General features: G+C 36.1%; 2 protein-coding genes across 3 annotated transcripts; one reads left to right on the forward strand and one right to left on the reverse strand.

The window, feature by feature from the left end:
- Nucleotides 1-4,078: 4,078 nt before the first annotated feature.
- Nucleotides 4,079-5,753, reverse strand: LOC116194997. Of its 2 annotated transcripts, XM_031523941.1 has the most exons (3): nt 5,386-5,753; nt 4,555-4,735; nt 4,079-4,458 (listed from the first exon to the last, which is right to left on the reverse strand). In XM_031523941.1, the coding sequence occupies exons 1-3, from the start codon at nt 5,713-5,715 to the stop codon at nt 4,427-4,429; spliced, it is 543 nt and encodes a 180-aa protein (XP_031379801.1). In that variant the 5' UTR covers nt 5,716-5,753; the 3' UTR covers nt 4,079-4,426. The 2 variants fall into 2 exon arrangements, with proteins under 2 accessions (XP_031379801.1, XP_031379800.1); XM_031523940.1 differs by having other exon boundaries at nt 4,079-4,735.
- A 5,027-nt stretch (nt 5,754-10,780) lies between these two features.
- On the forward strand, nt 10,781-20,335 carry LOC116196198 (protein VAC14 homolog). The gene is made up of 20 exons (XM_031525801.1): nt 10,781-11,199; nt 11,293-11,406; nt 11,569-11,634; nt 12,392-12,481; nt 12,575-12,694; nt 12,791-12,819; nt 12,911-13,053; nt 13,134-13,228; nt 13,494-13,580; nt 13,734-13,841; nt 13,986-14,077; nt 14,445-14,526; nt 15,175-15,240; nt 15,409-15,524; nt 15,688-15,808; nt 15,945-16,106; nt 16,759-16,887; nt 17,571-17,639; nt 18,828-19,127; nt 19,807-20,335. The coding sequence occupies exons 1-20, from the start codon at nt 11,110-11,112 to the stop codon at nt 19,900-19,902; spliced, it is 2,175 nt and encodes a 724-aa protein (XP_031381661.1). The 5' UTR covers nt 10,781-11,109; the 3' UTR covers nt 19,903-20,335.
- The last annotated feature ends 1,129 nt before the right edge of the window (nt 20,336-21,464 follow it).

The raw sequence follows: 21,464 nt of genomic DNA on the forward strand, positions 1-21,464 counted from the left end.
AAATTATCTCAACTATTCATTACTTTTTCACAATTCAACAACACAATCATTACTTTCTCTCAACTATTCATTACTTTTTCACACTTTTTTTCATAATTTAACAATATAATCATTACAAATCAATTAAAATCAAAATTCAACTCAACTTAACTCTAAATCCAAACGCCCTCTTATATATTTAAAATGGGGATGCCTAAGCATGCTGCTGTAAATGGTTCTCTTTTCTTGCCGACCCGTGAATGTTATCAGTCAAAAAGTAAATTTTTGCTCCTTTCCTCAACCAGCCACTAGCTGATCTATGAGAATAATTCGATGAAATTCTTTACCCCCCTAATGTGGGAAAATTCTTCGACTGCACCTCCCAGTCGGGCTGTCGCACTAAACCAGCAAGAGAGGTTCTCGATCAGGTCGGTGACTGAGAACCCCCTTCAACGCCCAAGTTGGACGGCTTACTGCATGGAGAGGGAGTAAAAATGTGTATATCATAGGGTTGCCTGACCAGAATTTCTTATATATCCTCAATGAGGAAGATAGTAGCTAGGGTGCAGGCGGAGTATGAGGTGGGTTAGGCCTTCAGTGATGGGCCTGAAGGCCTTCACGGGCTCATGCAAGCTAATTGGATTTCGGGCTGATACAAACGTTGTCTGGTTTCGAGGAAAGCTCGAATTAGGCTCAATCTTATCGAGCTCAATAGCCGAGTCAAACTCAACAGTGTTCGACTCGAGAAACTCATGAACTTAATTGAGCTTTTATGATATATAGTTTGTTTGTTGTGTCATATACAAGTTTATAATCATTGATTTTGTTGGCCCCCCTTTCATTTCTAATAGGCACCCCGAGAGAAGCACCGATCATCTTGTTCCCCTTTGGATCAGTCCCAGCGACAAGCTAGTATTGTTCCGCATGAGGTTAAATATGGATGAAATCAACTTCCTGCTTGACATTAATCATTATTATGACGATAAATCGTAAACTCTTCATCCTTTGTGGGATATAGCTTTGAATTCATGGGGTGAAACGAAATTTCAGCTACTTCGCAAATTCCTCCGTAGCGTGCATGATGAAAACATCTCATATGACCAACAGATGTACGATGAAGCAAACATTCCGCTCTAAGAAAGTATGGATAAAATTTTAAATATCACGCGCAGCAAAGTCTCTTATCGGCCTCTTATGCAAATACAGCAATAGTACAAATATAAATGCATAAATCAAAGATTCAGTTGTGATAAATCGCAGCCATCTCACAGCTTTAAGTAGTGCCAAGTGAGAGTAATCACAGCCAACGGTACAAACCGCTGCGTTAGAACCTCAAAGCAGTGACAAGTCCGCATATAAACTAAGGAAATTGCTCCGAATAACCAGAATATGCAGACAGAATTCTATAACTAGGTCACTTCCGCTGGAAAAACACGTGCAGTTTTGAAGAATAAGCCCATTGCTGGTTACTAATGGTTATGCGCACGAGGCAGAAGGGCAAAGTGTCATCCTAGCATGCTGAAGTATCTATCAACGCTATCAACTCTAGGCGGTTCTTTCACGAGTTTATGATTCATCGACGAAACAGAGACTTACCTGGTAAATCAGATCTTGCAGAAGAACCAGCATACCTCCCGAATGAATTAATCCGGACTTCGTCGACAGAAACGAGATCAGGGAGTTGGCATGTGATATATTGAGGAAGAAAGAGCAGAACTCATCATTTGCAGCTTCTAGCTTATTTGCAGGAACTGCTGGCGATCAAACTAGAAGGCTGATTCCTTAAGTCTGGAGCAAGTCTATCAAAATGGAGTTTCTTGGAAAAAATGGGAGAGGGTCCACATAATCGAATAGTATAATCAAATTGCGAACCATAAGTTTCTATTTTTTATTGCAATTAGTTTTTATGAAATACTTTTATACCTATAAAGATGAAAATTAACCCTGATAAAGTTTTCGATCGCGGCTGAGCAAGAATCGAGAAAGCATTAAGACGGATATATATAGGAAATTGAGCCAAGACATGAATTCCTATATATGTTCCTCGGTATGAAGAGATCGAACCAGAACACGAAAACAGATACTAAAGCCTGCACTCAACATTATATCCAGGAAATGGAAACTGAGAGTTCACAAGATTCCCTAGTCATTATATTTCAAATTGAAGGAAATATATCCCTGATGCTATTCTGAAGCATCTCTTTGCTGAGGAACATAAAACCACAGTAAAGCCAAAGAAAACCCGAACCATCTCTTAACAGTCTGATACGATCAAATAAACGAATTACTGCTGGATGAGATTAAACAAAACATAAAACATTCTGAGCATATATAAAGCCGAACTTGGTTTCATATTCACGTAGATCCATTCGAACTAACTATGTCATCAATTGCTTCCTCCACTTCCTCGGACATTTCCAGCTGGGTATCCTACTCCGCCGGGCCCCTCACGTCCTCATTAAGTTCGCCAACATCGAGCAGCTCAAAAGCAACTCATTATCCAACCGGGGGTGATTAATCCATGCTTAAGACATCAGTTCTACTTCGAAATTCCAAATCGCAGCTTACCTTTAGGCGAATTGGCGGATGAGAAAATCAAGCACATGCTCGTGACAGGTTCAAACTCATTTGGAGTGGTGAAGAATGATCATTCGAATCAAAACTTGGTCAGGTACAGAAATTACGAAAGGGCCTTAGCAAAGGGAAAGTAATCCAATCCGAGAATGGGAGTGTATCGCTGCAGCTGCGAGCTTAGAGAAGATGCTGTACCTTTTCACCAGTTTCAACTTCAAACCTGTAGGAAGTAACGGCTTTACCCGTCTTAGTCCATGTTTAGCAGGCGGGACAAGATGGCCTATATTGGTGGTGATCGGACTAGAATGTCGCAAGATAGATGGTGAGATAAAGGCTGATCGTTAGGATATTATTATTCTCGTAATGATCGAAAGGCCCCTGATTTTGTGTTAAATTTGCAGAGGTGCTATTGAAGAGGAGAAGCACGGAAGTGTAGAATGAGAAATAATGTTGCCCGAAGAGGGAGGACTAGGCACGGAAGTTTTTAATAATTCATTTTTCTAGCATGACTCGAAGTCACGGTAATACGTATTAATACTTCTAGCTCAAGCATTTAGGATTTCAGCTCAAGTGTTTAGTACTTTTAGTACTCATGATTAGTACAAGTATTTGTTGCTTTTACTTTCAATTCAAATGTTTAGTATTTAAATTTAAATGTCTAGTATTTGATATAATTTACCACAAATAGTAGATATACCAAACACTTGAACTGAAATGCTAAACAATTGAACCGACGTACCAAGTGTGTCATCGCGATTCGAAGTTATGTTAGAATTCTCATTTTTTAAAATTGTAAACTCTTTTTTTTTTAAGTTGCATCCCATTTGAGTCAGAAATGGTTCGGGTGGGGGAGGTCAAAGATTCAAGACTTGACGCATCTGAAGCTATGAAACCATTGGCTCTTATTCAATAAATCTTGTTCGTCTTAAGACAGTTGAGGTAAATGTCACTTACATTTAGTGAAAGAAAGAGAAGCTTTTAGGACCTCAAAGTGCAAATTTTCAGCTCTTTCGCGTGGGGATGGAACTGATAAAGTTGAAAAGTGCCATCTACCCTTTCATGAAACAAAAGGTGGGCAATGGCTAGAAGACTCAGCTTTCCCCTTAGATAATTGGAATCATGGACAGATCCGGGATTTGAACTTAAAAAGGAAATGAGATTCTAGAAAGGGCGAATAGTAAGATAGTTTTTTTCCGAGTTAGAGGCAAATATTAAAAAAATTAATCAAAATTTGAAAACTTATATGTAAATTTCCGAAAATTTCAAGAGAGCAACTACCGCTCACATGAATCCATTAATAAATTGAAATATAATCAATCCCATGCTAAGTTGATGGATGCATAGATCAACTCTTTTTAACTTTCTCCCTCTCTTTTTCAATTAGCAAAGAGGATATGGGAACACTAATTGCAAGCAAGAGCATTAGGTAATGGATAGACCCGGAACCTATAAGAACCTCCCATTTCGAGTAGGTTCTGTGTAGACTGGATTTAAATGAGTCCAATATCATTTTCACTAACAAAAATTGAACTTAATCTCTCATTGAATTCCAAATCAAGAGCAAGTACTGTTTATGATACCTGCCTTCTCAATTTCTCGTCATTTACCTCAAACACGAGAGGCACCATCACAACAATAGTAAGATATCCCCTTGAACCACAAGAGATACGTGAGACATTCCCCTCTTAATACGTCGATATGGCCATTATGGCCTAAAAGACCTAAATGCTAACAACTCAAGAACAATACAACAACTAAGTTCCGATTCAGCTCCTAACACGTGAGTTCCATAACTGAAATGAGTAGGGAGACTAGTGACTATATATTTCTACCTGCTCGAGGCTTTTGCCGTGGTATACGTCAGTCGGCATTACTAAATCCTGTCATCCCCACCTATCACTTCTCCTATGAGCAATAATGAAATCGATTAAAATCGTGCATCATCTTTCTTCCCGAGCTCGACGGGTGGATTGTGTTGATTGGATGGGAGCTTGATCTTACCCAGGGAGCCTTGAGGAATGAGCCTGAGGTTCTCGCAGTTGCAGATCTCGATCATGAAACCATCGGGGTCGGTGAAGAAGAGCTGATCGATCTTGGACTGGGAATCGTCTCCGAGGGTCGTCTTCATGTACTTGATGTTACGGTCCATCAGCTTCCGCTCGATCGCTTCCATGTCTTCGCACTACAATCAAGAAGCAAAAAATCAGGGAGCAGTTGACTTAATTAGGGAGGACTCTGTAGAATCCAGTTGATGAAACTAGACTGAACAACCAATTGAGATCCGGATTGGTTGTTGCAATATAATCTCGTCCCACACTATATGCCTTCCAACATACACAGGTTAAAAATTCGTATATAAGTGTTATACTGCTAAGCAGAAAACTTATATATCTCGATGCGATGTTGTTCCACTCTTCAACAACATCAGAATTTGTGTTTAAGCAAAGGGCATAAAGGACTTTTTCTTTTTTCAATTATAAAGAAGTTCATAATACTACCGTAACGAAATAAAAATTTTAATAACTAATAAAATGCATAGATAGTTCAACGCAAGGATCAAAAACTCTTGCAGGCCAAAAGACGCACGCCCTCTTTCTCGCATAGACCGACATTTAAACATAAAAGATCACACATCATGCAATGAATATAGTGAGCTTTTATAATTAGGTGACATTTTCACGTGTATATCTTCTGGAATTGCAAATGGAACTTCCGTGCTTCTAAATATATTAGCTTTTCGTTTCATCTCATGACCCGGATAAGAACATAAAAAAAAACAAAACAAAACAAAACAAAATAAATAAATAAAAAGGTTACGTACGGGGTGCGAACCTGAAAGGAGATATGGTTGTCCATGGGATCGAGTTGACTGGCCTCATCAAGAGGAGGCAGTCGGTCTTCGTCCCGGGCTTGCACAAGGTGGACCCCGACGCCGTAGTTGAACAGCCATGCCCCATTGAAGTCCAACGAATCGGGCCGCTCCATCTCCACGAACCCGAGCATGCCCTTGTAGAAGTCCCTCGACTTGTCCACCGACCTGCACAGCCTCGAGACATGGTTCAACGCCATCAACGGGGTCTCCTCCTCCTTCCTCTTCTTCTGCTGCTGCTGCTGCTGCTGATATTCTACTCCTCCTCCTTCGTTGGTGTTTCTCGTATTCATATTACTCGGTTAAAATTTCTCTCTCTTTTCTGCTTGTATATAAATATGTTAATGACATTATTTATGTGACTATATTCCTCGAAGATGGGGGGCGGAGCGGTGGACATGGTGTAAGGGACAAAAGGGAAGGGATGACACGTGGTGGCTTGTACACACGTGTGGCTTCATAGAGGAGATGTTTGTGATTGTGATTGCACAGGGCAGTTATTTAATTCATCATAAAATTTTCAACAAATTTAATATACTCTAAAATTTGACTTGCCAAAAGCTGAACGTAATATTTTACCCGTAATTCATCATAATCTTTTTCAATGTTATTGGCACATTTACGTAATCTTGATATCATGTAATTCTGTTGATTTTTATCTTTTATAATGGTCTTTTTAATCATTTCTCAATTTTTCTGTATTTTAAATAAATTATCTATATTAATTCAACATCATTTTACTATTATATAATAAAATGATATATATTCACATATAGAATGATTATAAATAAAAAAAGTATATTATGGAGGTTTCACCATAAATTATAACATAAATTGGAACTATGAAAAAAAAACTGTAACGACTTTGAAATCATCATAATCTAATTATGAATGTAAAATCTTTTACTTTATAAGATATAAATACCCGGTAACAAGGGGCGAGTTTCTTAGTATATATATTATAATCTATACTATATAGCAAAATAAATTATTCAACTTGGATTAAGGTTTTTTTAGCCAAATTTAAATTAAGATTAAAAGAGTAAAATTAAAGGAAAGCTTCGCATTATCTCCGGCTAGCTCTTTTCTCTCATTTATCCCCTCAAATCTTACTTCTCCTCTTACTCTTCCTGTGACCCCTATATTTTCTTTCGCAATACTTTAAGTCCTACAAATTTTCAGTATGCGCAGAGCCTGTGTATATATATATATATATATATATATAAGATTCGCGTCCAAGCTATGTGCTTATCTATCATAATTCTTATAAGTTAAATTACAGCATTTTTTAAATCTTTTCACATCACAACACAAAATGAAAAAATTTCACCATACATGACAAGAAACCTTATCCCATAAATAAATGCAAACATGATACTCAAATGAATCCTGCTGTATGAATAATATTCCTTGTAAGTTGCAACTGCAAAAAATGAGACATAACATCTATTATTACAAAGGAATGGGAAAAAGTCTAGTCTCACTTACTGTTTCCATATTAAATATATATATATATGAAAACAAAGTCCCGAGCCGGCGTCTTGTGCAGTCACCTCATCAAAATTAAAATCATCTTTACTCACGCTGTCACATCATCGAAATTCTAAGGCTGCGTTTGAAAAGTTAGGCTGATTTTAGAATCATGATTTTGATTTTAACTCAATACACTACACAATAAAAATACACGTTTCCTAAATCAAATTTATAATATCATCTTATTTGTCTTTTTCCACAATCAAAATCAAAATCAAAATCAAAATCAAAATCATGATTTTAAAATCACACTAACAAATCAAACGTAGCCAGTATTCTCATGTCAACACATCAACACCTATAAATTTTTAAGAATTTTCAATGATATAATTTCAATACGGTTTCCTATTAAGATAGAGCTTTCTATTATTAATATACATGGTGTAGTCTTTACACATAATATCTTAAATATATCAATCATTTATATTAAGAAAGTTTCGTTAATAATTCCCATAAATATTAGTTTAGTGAAATTTCATTTGATACAATATATATCATAGAATCTATACATTATCCTTACATTATAGGAAATTTTCTTTCTATTGTATTGCGTGCATACATATATAATATATTTGAAAAATAAAGGAAGGGATTTAAATTATATATACTATAACCAACGTGACTTAGTTTAAGTGGTTCGACGTTTATTTTGTTTAAATAAGATATCGGATTTGAGTTATTGTGAATGCAGAAAATTCACGCTGTGAGAGTTTTACCTCTTAATCGGTCGACCCGGCTCGACTTGATTAGTCGGAATGCGATTGGACTTACGAATATCAAGATTCATGCCGAAAAAATTATATATACTATAAATAAATCAAAGTTCTATATACATAGAAACATATAAAATATATAGAAACCTAAAAAATAACGTAGTTAATATTTTATATATATATATATATGTCTTCAAATATATACATATACAGTTAAGGAAATATATATATATATATATAAATTATACATATAAAAACAAACGTCAAATATGTATTATAAATATTAGGAAAATCGATCTTTTTTTTATAAATATTGAAATACTTAATTATGTTTTTTATGAATATAATATATAAGTCTAATATATATTCATTAAAGGAAAGTGATGTTTTCCTCCATCAACAACTTCCTATTTTCTATTTTCATTCGATAATAAAATTTCAGTTCATTTATATATTCTGCATAAATTTTCATGAGTCGTGGGATTTTCTCATTCGGTTCGTCAAAACTATAATTATTTTTTCTGTCTTTTCTCTCCATTGTTTTTATTATTATTTTGCATAAGAATTCCCATTCTTTATTTATTTATTGATATAGCATAGTAAATTATGAGTTGTTATTGTTCCGTTCAATCATCTATAGCAATAAGTATTTTCTCTATTTGTTATATTTCAATTTCGTATGAGAATTCTACTTTTATTGATTATCTATCTATCTATTTATTTATTTATTTATTATTTACCAGTTATAACATAGTAGATTTGAGGTGCTACAGTCGTATATGACATTGGATGAACAGAAAGAACTAAATTGGTTATATAGATTTAGACAAAATGATTGTAATTAATGGAAACTAGATGATAAAGAAAAACTTGATACAATAAATAACTACACATCCATTTTCCTCTTCCTCTTTTGTTTTTTTCTCCTTCTTTTCCTCCCTCTCCCCTCACTTCCTATTTCACCATCACCTCACTTTGTTTTTATCTTTCCTTCAAAATTCTATCTAATCTGGTAAGACTAAGGTTTTTAGGGTTTTATTAAATAGTTTTAATTCATAATATCTGCATGGGTAGTGTACGGATCAGGTATCTAGGACGACTATAAAGGGAGAGTGAAGAGTTTTGTCTCATTTTCTGTTTCTAATATTGCTTATATTAAATATATTTCAATCATTACAAACCATCAGTTTAGTGTTAATTTGATCAAATTACTTACAAAAATCTACCCACTGATCTCCTTTTTCCCTTAACCATTCCCTTACTAGCGTATAAGCACACGCAATGCGGGTGATTTGTTTTTATTTTTGTTTGAGAAATTTCTCGGTTAACCAATTCCAAAAATCTTATCAATTGTTATTCATTTACATTAATTTGATCAAGATTTAAAATTTAGATATACGGTTACAATTTAGATTAACAAACGTGTTCTTTTACAAATAAATATATAAATAAATCAAAACCAGTAATTTAAATTAATTCCAAAAAGTCCTCTATCTCTAAAATAATAATAATTAAGACGAAAAGAATAAAATTATTGAACTAAGGGTTGAAAAAAAAGGAAGATCATAATATTTAGCTCCTTTTGCAATTTTAATAAAATTAATTGCCTTCCAAGAGAAACTAATATCCCCATTCACATGTCCGAGACCCATGTCTATGAATGGAAATGTTCGAATGATCAACTCTGCAATTAGTTGTTATAATCAATAGGTTCCCAAATTATTCTTTTGAAAAAATTGAAACCGTTATTATTGCATAATCATGATACTTTATTTATATACAATAATAATTGATACACATGTATATACTTGTATTCGTGCTACTCTATTTTGATAGTTGGGTAAGGGTTTGTCAAATGGAGATATTATTATTATTATTAACAATTGATTTTCTTCGTTGTTTACTCTAAAGAAAATTATATAAATTTATTACATTTATTATACAAAATTCAATGTCTAAAAAGCTCCCATTTCAAATTTTTGAACAAATAGCATAAATAGGAAATATCGTATGGGCATTATATTATATATAGATATCGATATAAAATTTTCCCTCCTCTCACGTCTCCCCTCTTCCCAATTTTTAATTTGACTGCTTCCTTTTATCATTAAAATAATATAATTAGCAATTTAATTTATTTTTATATTAATTGATAATTATTATGTTACTTGATTAAAATTTTAATTATATTTTTTGGATAAAATAATTAAAATCACCTATTACTTGACATGACGTCACCATCTATTATATTCTAAAATCGACAATTAAATATCGATTTTCATCTATTATTCACAAGTATTGCTGGTATCCCTAGTCTCGATTATGGCAATGAAAGAAGATGAAGAGAAAACGAAAAGGAAAAGGACAACGCACGAGAAAGATGCATGGAATTAGGCCAAAGGGAACCCCAACAGAAACTAGTCCTTCAAATTCTGCTAGTAAGAAATAAAATTTTTTTCAAACTATCATGCGATCCGGTAAAAAAAGTCATCTTATGTGTTATAAGGTAAAATTTTTTAAAATATTATATTCTATAGAGCAAATTACCCGATATCATATGGGGAGAAGGGAATGGGGCCTATAAAACATCCAATTGTGTACAAGTAAGTCCACATCATCGGTTACGTTAGCTTTCTGTTAAGCATTCAACGAAAAAAATTAACGTCATGCTATATTGTAAAAAAATTTCAAAATATCGTGCAATCTTGTGAAAATATCACGATATGTGATATCTGGTAAAAAAATTTAAAATGTCATGGTGTAATTAATCTTTTTTTAATTTGAGATTACCATTCGTGTAGGATAAAAAATTTACATTACATATGTCCTTTTTTAAAAAATATAATAATATATACAATCCAAAACAAAAGGAAAGATGTAAAATATATGTAAATGTAAATGTAATAAAAAATTACATTACATATATCCAATCTTTTTTTAAAATATAATATAATATATATAAATATATTCAATTCAAAACAAAAGTAAATATATGTATAAAATATGTAACTGAAGAAAAACCTCAGCTGGCCAAAAAAAACAAAAAAGGGGAAAACTCAAAATTCCACACCACCTTCTTCCTTCATCATGCCCTGCATTAATTATTATCGACGATTAAAAACAGATCTAAAATTTTGGGGCGTAATTTCCATTTCCTCCTCCCTCCCTCCCTCCCTCCCTCGTCAAATCGAATATCATCTGAATTTCTTCCTCTCTGAGAAAGAAGAAGAGAGAGAGAGAGAGTCGGAGTCGCTTCTCTTTCCTCGTCGTCCGTTGCTAATCGGCCGATCTCTGACAGTGGAATGCTGAAAACCCTAGCTCTGTACCCGACTCCGAGATGCTCCTCCGATTCCAGCCCGACGGGACCACCGAGCGGCTCTGACAGTTGGGGAATCTGAGTCCCGAGTCCGTCCGAGGGTTTTGGAGCATTGGGGTCCTGCTATGGCCGACGCTCTGAACGTGATTTCCACCTCCCTGCTTCGCAATTTGTCCGATAAGCTCTACGAGAAACGCAAGAATGCTGCTCTCGAGGTCTCTGCACTGTTTCCCTCTGCTGGAATTCCACCGATACACGCTGATTGTGGTGCTCTGAATCCTCAATTGTGTGATGTACGTGTTTTGCAGATTGAGGGGATTGTGAGGCAGCTCGCTGCCGCTGGGGATCACGATAAGATTACGGCTGTGATCAATTTGCTCACCACGGAATTCACCTACTCTCCGCAGGCCAATCATCGGAAGGTTTGCGGATATCGATCTGCGGATCCTCAGAACCTTTTCGTTTTACTTTTAGTCTTTTCTCTGTTATCTATTAGCCCCAATTTATGAAATTTTTTGCCTTTCACTGTTCTCGGTTTGTCGAGTGGAGTGAATTATATTGATAAAGGGTTTTCCTTTGATCAGGGAGGATTGATAGGACTGGCTGCTGCGACAGTGGGCTTGAGTACTGAGGCAGCTCAGCATCTCGAGGTGAGAAATTGCAACTGTTGATACATACAATTAAGTATTTACCCCCTTTTTTCATAGTAGTGTGGAGATGATTCTATATTAAGTACAGACTGATTTACGATTGGATAGAAATGTGCTTTTGACTTTAGTAGTAGAGTCATTAAACAAGCACTCTTGCCTACAACTTTGGCGGTATATTGTTGCGAGAAATACAGTGATGTACCACATCGAAACTGTGTCATAGACAGATTGTATTACATTTAGTTGTTGTGATGATCGGTCGTAGGAAAGATTTCCATATTACATTGGGGCTTGCAACTGGACTTAGGGCTTCTAACTTGATCTTTCCACTGATGATGTCAGAGTTCCTCTCTTTTGGATATTGGCCTTCATGTCCTGTCCATACGATCATATATATGAACCTTTTAGCTGAAATTGGACACTAAGTAAGGGAAAGGTTCTGTTGTCGTGCCTGCAATTATCATTTGCTTTAAGTAGATGAGACTACAGAGGTTGTGTCATTTGCTTTAACTGCTTGCATATATTACATGATATGCGGAATAGATTGCCATTAGTATCTTGGAATGTGATTCATACAGAAACTTCGAGGTATGATGTTTCATAGTATCTGGAAACCATTTGGCATGAAAGAGCAAGCACCATCTTATCTTCACCAATCCGCATATTCTGAAGCATCTTTAAGTAATTTCTTGTCTTCTTTCTTATGTTCCTTCATTATGAAAGTGTCGTAATGTTATCTCTGTTTCCTTCTTACCAGCAAATTGTGCCACCTGTGCTTAATTCATTTTCTGACCAAGATAGCAGAGTTCGGTATTATGCATGTGAAGCTTTATATAATATTGCAAAGGTAAAAATTGACGACACTGGACTTTGATAATTTATCGTGTTATGTGTTAAAAACATATTCAGGTCTTAATGAGGTGTATTTTGCTTCTCACAGGTTGTAAGGGGGGATTTTATAATATTTTTTAATCAGATTTTTGATGCCTTGTGTAAGCTTTCCGCTGATTCAGATGCCAATGTACAAAGTGCTGCTCATTTATTAGATCGGCTTGTAAAGGTAGTGACATCTCCTCCATCATGAAGAGAAACTCCCACTTGCTTGTTATCTCAGTTTGTTGAGCGAATTCTTAAATCTTATCCTCTAATGAAACAGGACATTGTTACCGAAAGTGATCAGTTCAGGTGAGAGATTGTTTTTGACAAGCCATGTCATAGTGATACATGTTCTGGATTTTGATGTAGTTTTGACTTCTATCTTTTCTCTTTGAAACAGCATTGAGGAATTTATACCCTTGCTGAGAGAGCGTATGAATGTCTTGAACCCATTTGTCCGCCAATTTCTGGTTGGATGGATCACAGTATTGGACAGTGTTCCAGACATAGATATGCTGGGTTTTCTTCCAGACTTTCTTGATGGTAACTGACTTTAAAAACTTTCGTTGGCTTTTTTTGGTTAAGATAATAGGTACACTGACTTGGATACCTCCTTTATGTAGGCTTATTTAATATGTTGAGTGACTCTAGCCATGAAATACGGCAACAAGCGGATTCTGCTCTTTCAGAGTTTCTTCAAGAGATCAAAAACTCTCCTGTAAGGCTTCTACTTTTAGTTGACTATCATGTTCCCTTGTACATATAAATCATTATAATACGGTTTGCTTGTGTTGAGCTTTCTATTTCCTATTATTTAAAGAAAGATAATATTAGCCTATTTCTGTTTCTTGCTTGAATAGTGGCATTGATATTCATTTCCTAGCACTGTATTATACTTTCTATCTTCCACTTGGCAGTTCTATTATGTTCCCAAATTTTGGTTTAAATTTGATTTTCTGACTCAAGCAGTGCTACTCTTGAAGTCTGTAGATTATGGTCGCATGGCTGAAATTCTGGTTCAGAGAGCGGACTCTCCAGATGAATTCACGAGGTTAACAGCCATTACCTGGGTAAGTATGACAACATATGTGAACCGTGAAGAATTTTCTGACTATTAACCATCAGTGTAATCTGAGTATCAGCACTTTATTTAGTTTGGGACGGAATAAATCTCAGTTTTACTTTGTGATACGCAAACTTATTCATGGCATTCTATTTTGCAGATAAATGAATTTGTAAAACTTGGTGGGGATCAGCTTGTTCCTTATTATGCTGATATTTTGGGAGCTATTCTGCCCTGCATATCTGATAAAGAAGAGAAAATTAGAGTTGTAAGTTGATTTGCAAGATTGTGTTGGTTCTTTCAATTCTCGCCTTATTTTTAGCATACCATTTTTGGAGCATATTATGTGTATCCATACTCCTTTTACATAAAGTGAACATATGGTAACTCTATGGTCAAACTCATGTCTTAGGTTGCTCGTGAAACCAATGAAGAGCTTCGTGCAATCAAGGCTGATCCTGCCGAAGGTTTTGATGTCGAAGCAATCCTATCCATTGCAAGGAGGTATGTTGTTTCAGGACTGGAATGAAATAGAACTGGTCTTCTTGATATTGCTAGCCATGAGCATGTCTTATTGTTGATATCTACAAAAGAGCTCAGAAAATATCTCCTTTTGGCTTTTATGCCTTTCATAGGGCTTTTGATAGCGCTATAGGATTGTGATGGATAGTTATACACCAGTGCATAAAATTCTTTACTTGGAAATTATAAGACAAGGAATTCTGTATCTGAGTGGATATGACCAGAAGTGAGTTAGGATCTTGAGAAAAGTGTTTAAGTGGATGCTCATTTAATTTTCTTGCGATGATAAATTGCATAGACAGGGTGTTGAAATGTAGTCCCGTAACAATGTGCTCTGATGATTACTCAGGCAATTATCTAGTGAGTGGGAGGCTACTCGAATTGAAGCACTACAATGGATATCAACGCTCCTAAACAGACATCGGCCTGAGGTAAATCCAAATGGGTACATGCATGTCTGTTTTGACTTTTTGCAAATTGTGTTATCTTAGTTCTAAGTGTGACCTTCTGTGTTGGAGTGAGAGTTGGGACTTTTCAACTTTCGAACAGTGATGTTTTACGATCTGGGCAGTGTTTTTAGATGTATTAGATGAAGCAAATTGATTATTCAGAATATTAGATGGTTAACAGATATATAAATAGTTCCCATGAGGCGGTGCAATTCAGTTATTACTACAGTTTTTTCTACCTTCTATATAAGAGGATGCATGCCATTAATTGATAGCCCTTTTGGCTCCTTGCAGTGAGCAGCTGTCTCTTGCTATGCGAATAAGTTATTTCTTTCTGCTGGCTATCTTATATTGGACCTAGTTGGGATTGAGGCATGCTGGTGATATTGAGCAAGTTAATGGAAATTCTGAAAGAATTGTCAAATTGTTCTTAAAGATGTGGAGGTTCAGGATGGCTTAGGAGAGTTGTAGATTCTTTTGTGACGGATAATTTATTTCTTTGGCTTGCTAGGTTATTTACTTAGGTTTGCATGTACTACCTTCAATTTTCTTCCGTACACTTGCCTTTGTGTGCTTCTTTTCCTATTCTAAAGGAGCATCACATCATATACTAATATTACAATTAAACAGGTTTTGTGTTACCTGAATGACATCTTCGATACCCTTCTAAAGGCCCTATCAGATAAATCAGATGAGGTAAATCTATTTTCTGATATCATATATTATGTGAATATACTATCTAACTTTTTATAAAACTTTCAGTGAATGAAAAATAAAGAGGTGTCAGATTGAGCACTTCCATATGGAAACACTGGGTATCACAACCCATGAATAATTGGTTAAATCTGTTGCTTTACATTATAGGTAGTCCTCCTTGTTCTCGAGATTCATGCATGCATTGCGAAAGATCAGCTGCACTTCCGGCAGCTTGTTGTTTTCCTTGTGCACAATTTTCGGGTGGATAATACTCTTCTGGAGAAGTAAGTCTCATAGTTTATGTATTATTTCTTCATTCTTACAGTTCATTCTTCTTTGCAAATTTTTATTCATGGTCTTTCTTTTATCTTATGCAGTTTGTGCAGATAGCTTTTATATCAACACTATCTGAATTGGAACTCATTTTTTCACTTTTTCCCCCACCAGGCGTGGTGCTCTGATAATTCGCAGGCTTTGTGTTCTCTTAGATGCTGAAAGAGTCTACCGCGAACTCTCCATGATACTGGAAGGAGAAGCAGACTTGGATTTTGCATCTACAATGGTTCAGGTTTTTGACTGTTATTTGTAGCAGACTCCCTCTTCCTCTCTCTGTCGCACTTGCGCGCTCGTCCACCCATAATTCAGTGATATTGGCATCTGATTTGAAATTTATGGAGCTACTTACTTTCACCTCTCCTTTGCAGGCTTTAAATCTCATATTGCTTACTTCGTCAGAGTTAGCCGGACTGCGTGACCTGTTGAAACAATCACTGACCAATGCCACTGGGAAAGACTTATTTGTATCTTTGTATGCTTCGTGGTGCCACTCGCCCATGGCAATCATAAGTCTTTGCTTATTGGCTCAGGTCAGGACACTTCACCCCTTGCCAATTTTCTCACATCTATGATCATCATTGTCTTGTCAACATAGTCCTCTTACCAGTTTAAAAAACTTGACTTGTTGCATCCTTCTGTTTGATATCACAAACTACACGGGAGTATGGGTTATTCCATCTCCCGTCAGAGCTTTATACCAGCTTTTTTGGGAGTTTTGCTATAAGATGCAGGAATTATGTTCCAGAAATGGTATAGAATTGTCTCGCTCATAATAAGAATAAGAAGAATAAGAATGCAAAAGAGTTAAAAAGAAGAGAAATCGAAATCTGAAAATGGAGACCAAATTAAGAATTCATTTCCCATGGCAAAGAAGCAACACCTGTTAACAATATATAAAATTCCTGATCCATCTAGGTTGTATGCTTGTGAAAATCAGTTGTTCTCTTGATAGTTGAATCAATAGGTTCATTGTTCTATGATTACCGTATTCTCAATAACCAATATGCTCGTAAGAGGAAAATAGTGAATTGCTAGATTTGGTGAATTGCTAGATTTGATTCCTTTACCTTTTTCCCAAGGGTCATCTTTTTATATGTGAATTCTGCCAAGCCCTTGCTTATGGGATACTTTTAAATGTTGCACATGTCTGCAATTAGTGATCTCCTCTTTGTTGCTTGATAGGCTTATCAGCATGCAAGTGCTGTGATTCGCTCACTTGGTGAAGAAGACATCAATGTCAAATTTTTAGTTCAGCTGGATAAATTAATTCGGCTGCTGGAGACACCAATATTTGCTTATCTTAGGTTGCAGGTTAGACAATGAAGAGTGGCATCCTATCTTGTTTCTCAATTTTCTTTAATCTACTGTGATGATCTTATGGTCGGATCTAGACACGTAGTAACATATGGGTATTGCAGAGAATACTTGTCTTTCATTTGATAGTCTCTGTTGTTCTTTGTTCATCCTACATTTTAATAATTGTCAATTGATTGGATTGTTAATAGGCTTTCCATGATATTGTTCACAGAGAAGAAAGATTGGGAGTTGCCTTGCCAAAAAACAAAAACAGAAAAAAGAAAATACCTAACGCCCAACAGGTGTATTGTTGAAATGAAGTTGAAAAGACATAATACCTGGTGGTTCAATGATTTCAGATATATCCGTTGGAAATAAATTCCCATTTTTGCTTAAGAGAAATTGTTCCCGTCTTGTTTCATTAAAAACTACAGGTATGCTGGCAAAGGCAATAAGAATGCTTTGACCTTTTTGTTACAATGGCTTCTTTGCTTAACCAACCTTTACTTTACCTGGCAGCTTTTCTGCCTATCGGAATAAGTAGCCAGCAAACTTACTGCCTGCATTCATGAACATGGGCATCCGCCTTAATTGTTTTCAGGGATTTTACCATTTTTGACGGTTACAGGTGTTTGAGATGTTATGAAGTCAGCAACAATAAATAATTAGCATAGTAAGATGTTCTGTTTTCACTGCAGCTACTTGATCCTGGAAGATACACATGGTTGCTAAAGGTTTTGTATGGGCTCCTAATGCTGCTTCCACAGGTAAATATGATATATGTCCAACCCTATTGTCTCCAGATGATGATTTGTTTAAATAGGAGGATGAGCAGTTTGCATGAATAGCTCAATGTTGTTACCTAATTTGCTACAACCCCCGTAATTCTGCTTTTTTGATTTCGGATCAGAGATCCAGAAACCCTGGCACCATTCTTCTTTTAAGACGAGGATGAAAAGCTGAGGAGAACGAATATAAAATTCAAAAAGAACAAAAGAGACCAGAATAGGACCATCCCGATCTAATTGTCTTTTATTAATTTATATTTGCGAATTCTGGAAAATATTTTTAGAGCAAATGGGGGTCCAGTAGGCTTGTAGATTTTACAGCTGGAAAGAACAGAAGTTATTAGCAGTTGTTTCCATGTTAGAATGTATATTATTTCTCGATTCAAATTATCGATGTTAAATAGAGGTCTTTGGTATTGAGTTATTTCCTCTAAATGTTGTTTGCCACATACATTTTCATATATATATATATATTTTGGGTAAGTTACGTTTTCATATATATATATATATATATATATATGTATATATATGCACATATTATAATATATGAAAGAGCAAGTTGTATTAGTGATCCAAAACGAATGCGATATTAACTACCAAACTAAGTAGGCCTAATTCCACCATACGATGTTCTGAGACGAGTACTCTACTGACTGCCCGACGTAGTTACTTATGGGACCTATTGAAGTACATGAAACTACATCGCAGAAAATTTTTCTTGGCTGGAAAATAAGTGCCATCCTTCTTCCAACTTGCACTCACACTGCTTATTTTGCTGATCTTATGTTAAACCAAATGTTATCTGTATCATTTACAAATAAAGAAATATTTAGATCAACTGATCGTATTCAGATCAAATGATTTTTGCTCTGATAGCTGAAGGAATTTCATTCCTTTGGGTGAACATTGTTGATGGCATTTTTTGTTGCATCTTTAATCTAGTAAAGGACGAAAATTAATCGTTATATTCTGGAGTTACCCATAACATTCTTGATGGTATGCCACATTTAGTCTAATATGTTCTTTGATTTCTGTTATAATTCTGCCAATTAAAGATCCATGAACAAGTATGGCTGGTCAAGGTGTATTCTGTTTGTGAAAACCTTCATATGTGTTGGTTCTCATCCTGCTGTCTCCTCTTGTTTCCTCTTTTTTTACTGTTTGCAGCAAAGTGCTGCCTTTAAGATACTTAGAACACGATTGAAGACCGTCCCTCCATACTCCTTTAGTGGGGAGCAAATTAGAAGAACATCTTCAGGGACTCCCTACTCTCAACGACTCCAGCACATGCCAAGCGGATCACAGATCATGGTGGATGGTGACTTGGGACAAGACAGCAGCGGGAGCTTGCACAACGGAATCAACTTTGCTGCAAGGCTCCAGCAGTTTGAGCAAATGCAGCGACAGCATCGCTTGCATGCGAAGTTACAGTCTCAGAAGCATCGCAATAATCCCACTTCATCAAAGGTTTGTCAAGCTTATTTCTGGTTTCCTAGCCTTATTTACTCGATTGAGCGGCAGCAGTGGTCTGCCATATTCTGAATGAAATATTGGGATAGGGTTCAGAAGAAATTGAACACTTAGTGTGTTCAGGTGCTTTTCTGGGGAAATTAGATATGCGATGGGACTAGTAGGTAATGAATCCATCTCACAAACAGGTCCTGTGTTACCAATGCCCGAAGAGGATTAAAAATCCCTTGAACATTCGGATCAGACTACACTTTCAAAACAAAAACAGCTTGTACTCGACCTTTTTTAATACTTTCCCCCGTTTTTTTGCATTTTTTTTTAGTGATTGATAATTTGCATCCATACAACGTTGGACTGAATCTGCCCCGGACGGGTTGACCTCTGCCCTAGACATGTTGCTTGAGGCAGATTGTCAGGCCTTCGCTAGTGCAAAGAATTGCGATAAGGAGGGAAAAGAAAATAAAGAGAATAATTTGCATTCTTACATCTGGTCGTTTGCTAGAATATATTTATAGCACATCCTGGTACTTGCATAGATATCCTATCTGAAACGGCTAGTTAGATTAATGTGATCTATGCGCACTCATTGGCTTCTCTAAGGGATGATGATTGTTTCGTTCAGTGTGTAGTATTGTTTTCTCGTGTAAAGAGCCACTCGTTTGTCTTTATGGAGCAGGAGCAGCAAAAATCTGAAGAGCAACCTTCAGCGTCCGACATCAGCAGGCCTCCTTCAAGAACATCAAGGAGAGGCCCTGGTCAGCTACAGTTGTGATTCAGGTCCCCCTACCCACTATGTAGCAGTGGCCACACACGATCTCGAGGCGGTGAGAGATCTTTCATATAATCTGTAAAATTGTATATCTCTTAGTAGAATCATCTTCTTTTTACAATGAACAAAAGTTGGAGGTGTTGGGATAATTGGTGGAAGTTGGGGTTTTGATTTTTCTTTTTTTCTTTTTTTTTCCTTTTAATTTTTAGATTAAAAGATGTCTTTTACGTAGAAAGAAAGTCCCTCTTCCTAAAAGCAGAGACACACAGACAGAATATGCCCTGGATACCATGTGGTTGTGTTATTTTTTCAATTAAAAGCCACATGGTGATGGTGGGAATGGTGGAGGAAACAGGAGATGATATATCCACATATATATCATATAAAATAAAATATATTAGGGGGAAGACACAGTTATATATGGTTCTTTTGTTCATCTGTTGCTGCATTCTCCTCTTATGAAAAAAGAAAAGAAAATTTTATTTATTTGGACATTGTTTTCCTGACTGATATGTCGATGTTCATTTCCGTGTGATGGCATGTTTCGTATTGCATCCGATAAAAAGCAGATAGTTGGCGTGAAGGACCTAAAGGTAGATAGATGTCGACCAGCGATCCAGATATGATGTTTATATTGGTATACGTTTATTTTCAATATAATGGCATAGGCGACATAGCTTGTCAGCACGATGAACGCCCACTATGCTCTGACTGCTACATCAATAAGCCCACGCAAGGCTTTGACGGAGCATTGATGCTTAAGTAGGCGCCGTCCAAAGCCGGCATGAACGGCCGTTGCCACTTTAGCCCCACTGGGGAAATTACTCAATAGTTTTAAAATGTTTTACCAATGTTAAATTTTGATACAAAACTAAAAAATTGTAACAGTCAACGACAAATCATTTCTATTTTGTAGCAATATTGTACAAACTGTTAATTTAAACATCCCGATGTTAAGCTCTGTTGACGTGGCTAGCTGGCTACCTGTCTAAGTTGCTACCCTAAAAGTTCCCTATACTGTTAACCTTACCTCGAAATTTTAGTTATCGAGGAACCTCCGACCTGGATTACCTTGTGTCTTCATCGCTGCAACCTCTCGACAATGGCACAATGGGAGCATTGCATGCGGAGACTCCATTAGCACACTCGCGTGGAACTGGAGCAGTATAGGATGACGGAGAAGAGAAAAGGAGCGTGAATAGTCTCATATATGATATTTACGGTTCGATTTGGGACTTAGGGCTAAGTTCTTTAAGACAAACGGAAGAAAAGAAAAGGAAATAAATTCTTGCCATCCAAGGCCAAGACGTCGTAACATGGACAGGTAGGCAGCCGCGTCAACAGGACTAAACGGCGAAGTTTCTAAATTGACGGTTTGTACATAATTGTTACTAAATTAAAATGTTGTGTAGTTGATTGTTATAATTTTTTATATTTGTACCAAAGTGTTCCATCAGTAAAACATTTTGTATCAAATGAGTAATTTCCCCCCAGCCCCACTAATGGCTCCTAGTTGAAGACCTCATGTGCTTGGAAGAAGATGCAACTCAATTGATGCCTTTTAT

Source organism: Punica granatum, chromosome 2 (genome assembly GCF_007655135.1).
Source record: "Punica granatum isolate Tunisia-2019 chromosome 2, ASM765513v2, whole genome shotgun sequence".
Lineage (NCBI taxonomy): Eukaryota > Viridiplantae > Streptophyta > Magnoliopsida > Myrtales > Lythraceae > Punica > Punica granatum.

Excerpts from the sequence above, each read along its gene's own strand:
- LOC116194997 (XM_031523940.1), bottom strand. The coding sequence starts at position 5,715 with ATGAATACGAGAAACACCAACGAAGGAGGAGGAGTAGAATATCAGCAG. Across the intron at positions 4,736-5,385 it reads ACAACCATATCTCCTTTCAG|TGCGAAGACATGGAAGCGAT; the intron begins GTTCGCACCCCG and ends TCTTGATTGTAG.
- LOC116196198 (XM_031525801.1), top strand. The coding sequence starts at position 11,110 with ATGGCCGACGCTCTGAACGTGATTTCCACCTCCCTGCTTCGCAATTTG. Across the intron at positions 11,407-11,568 it reads CGCAGGCCAATCATCGGAAG|GGAGGATTGATAGGACTGGC; the intron begins GTTTGCGGATAT and ends TCCTTTGATCAG. Across the intron at positions 13,581-13,733 it reads GGTTAACAGCCATTACCTGG|ATAAATGAATTTGTAAAACT; the intron begins GTAAGTATGACA and ends TCTATTTTGCAG.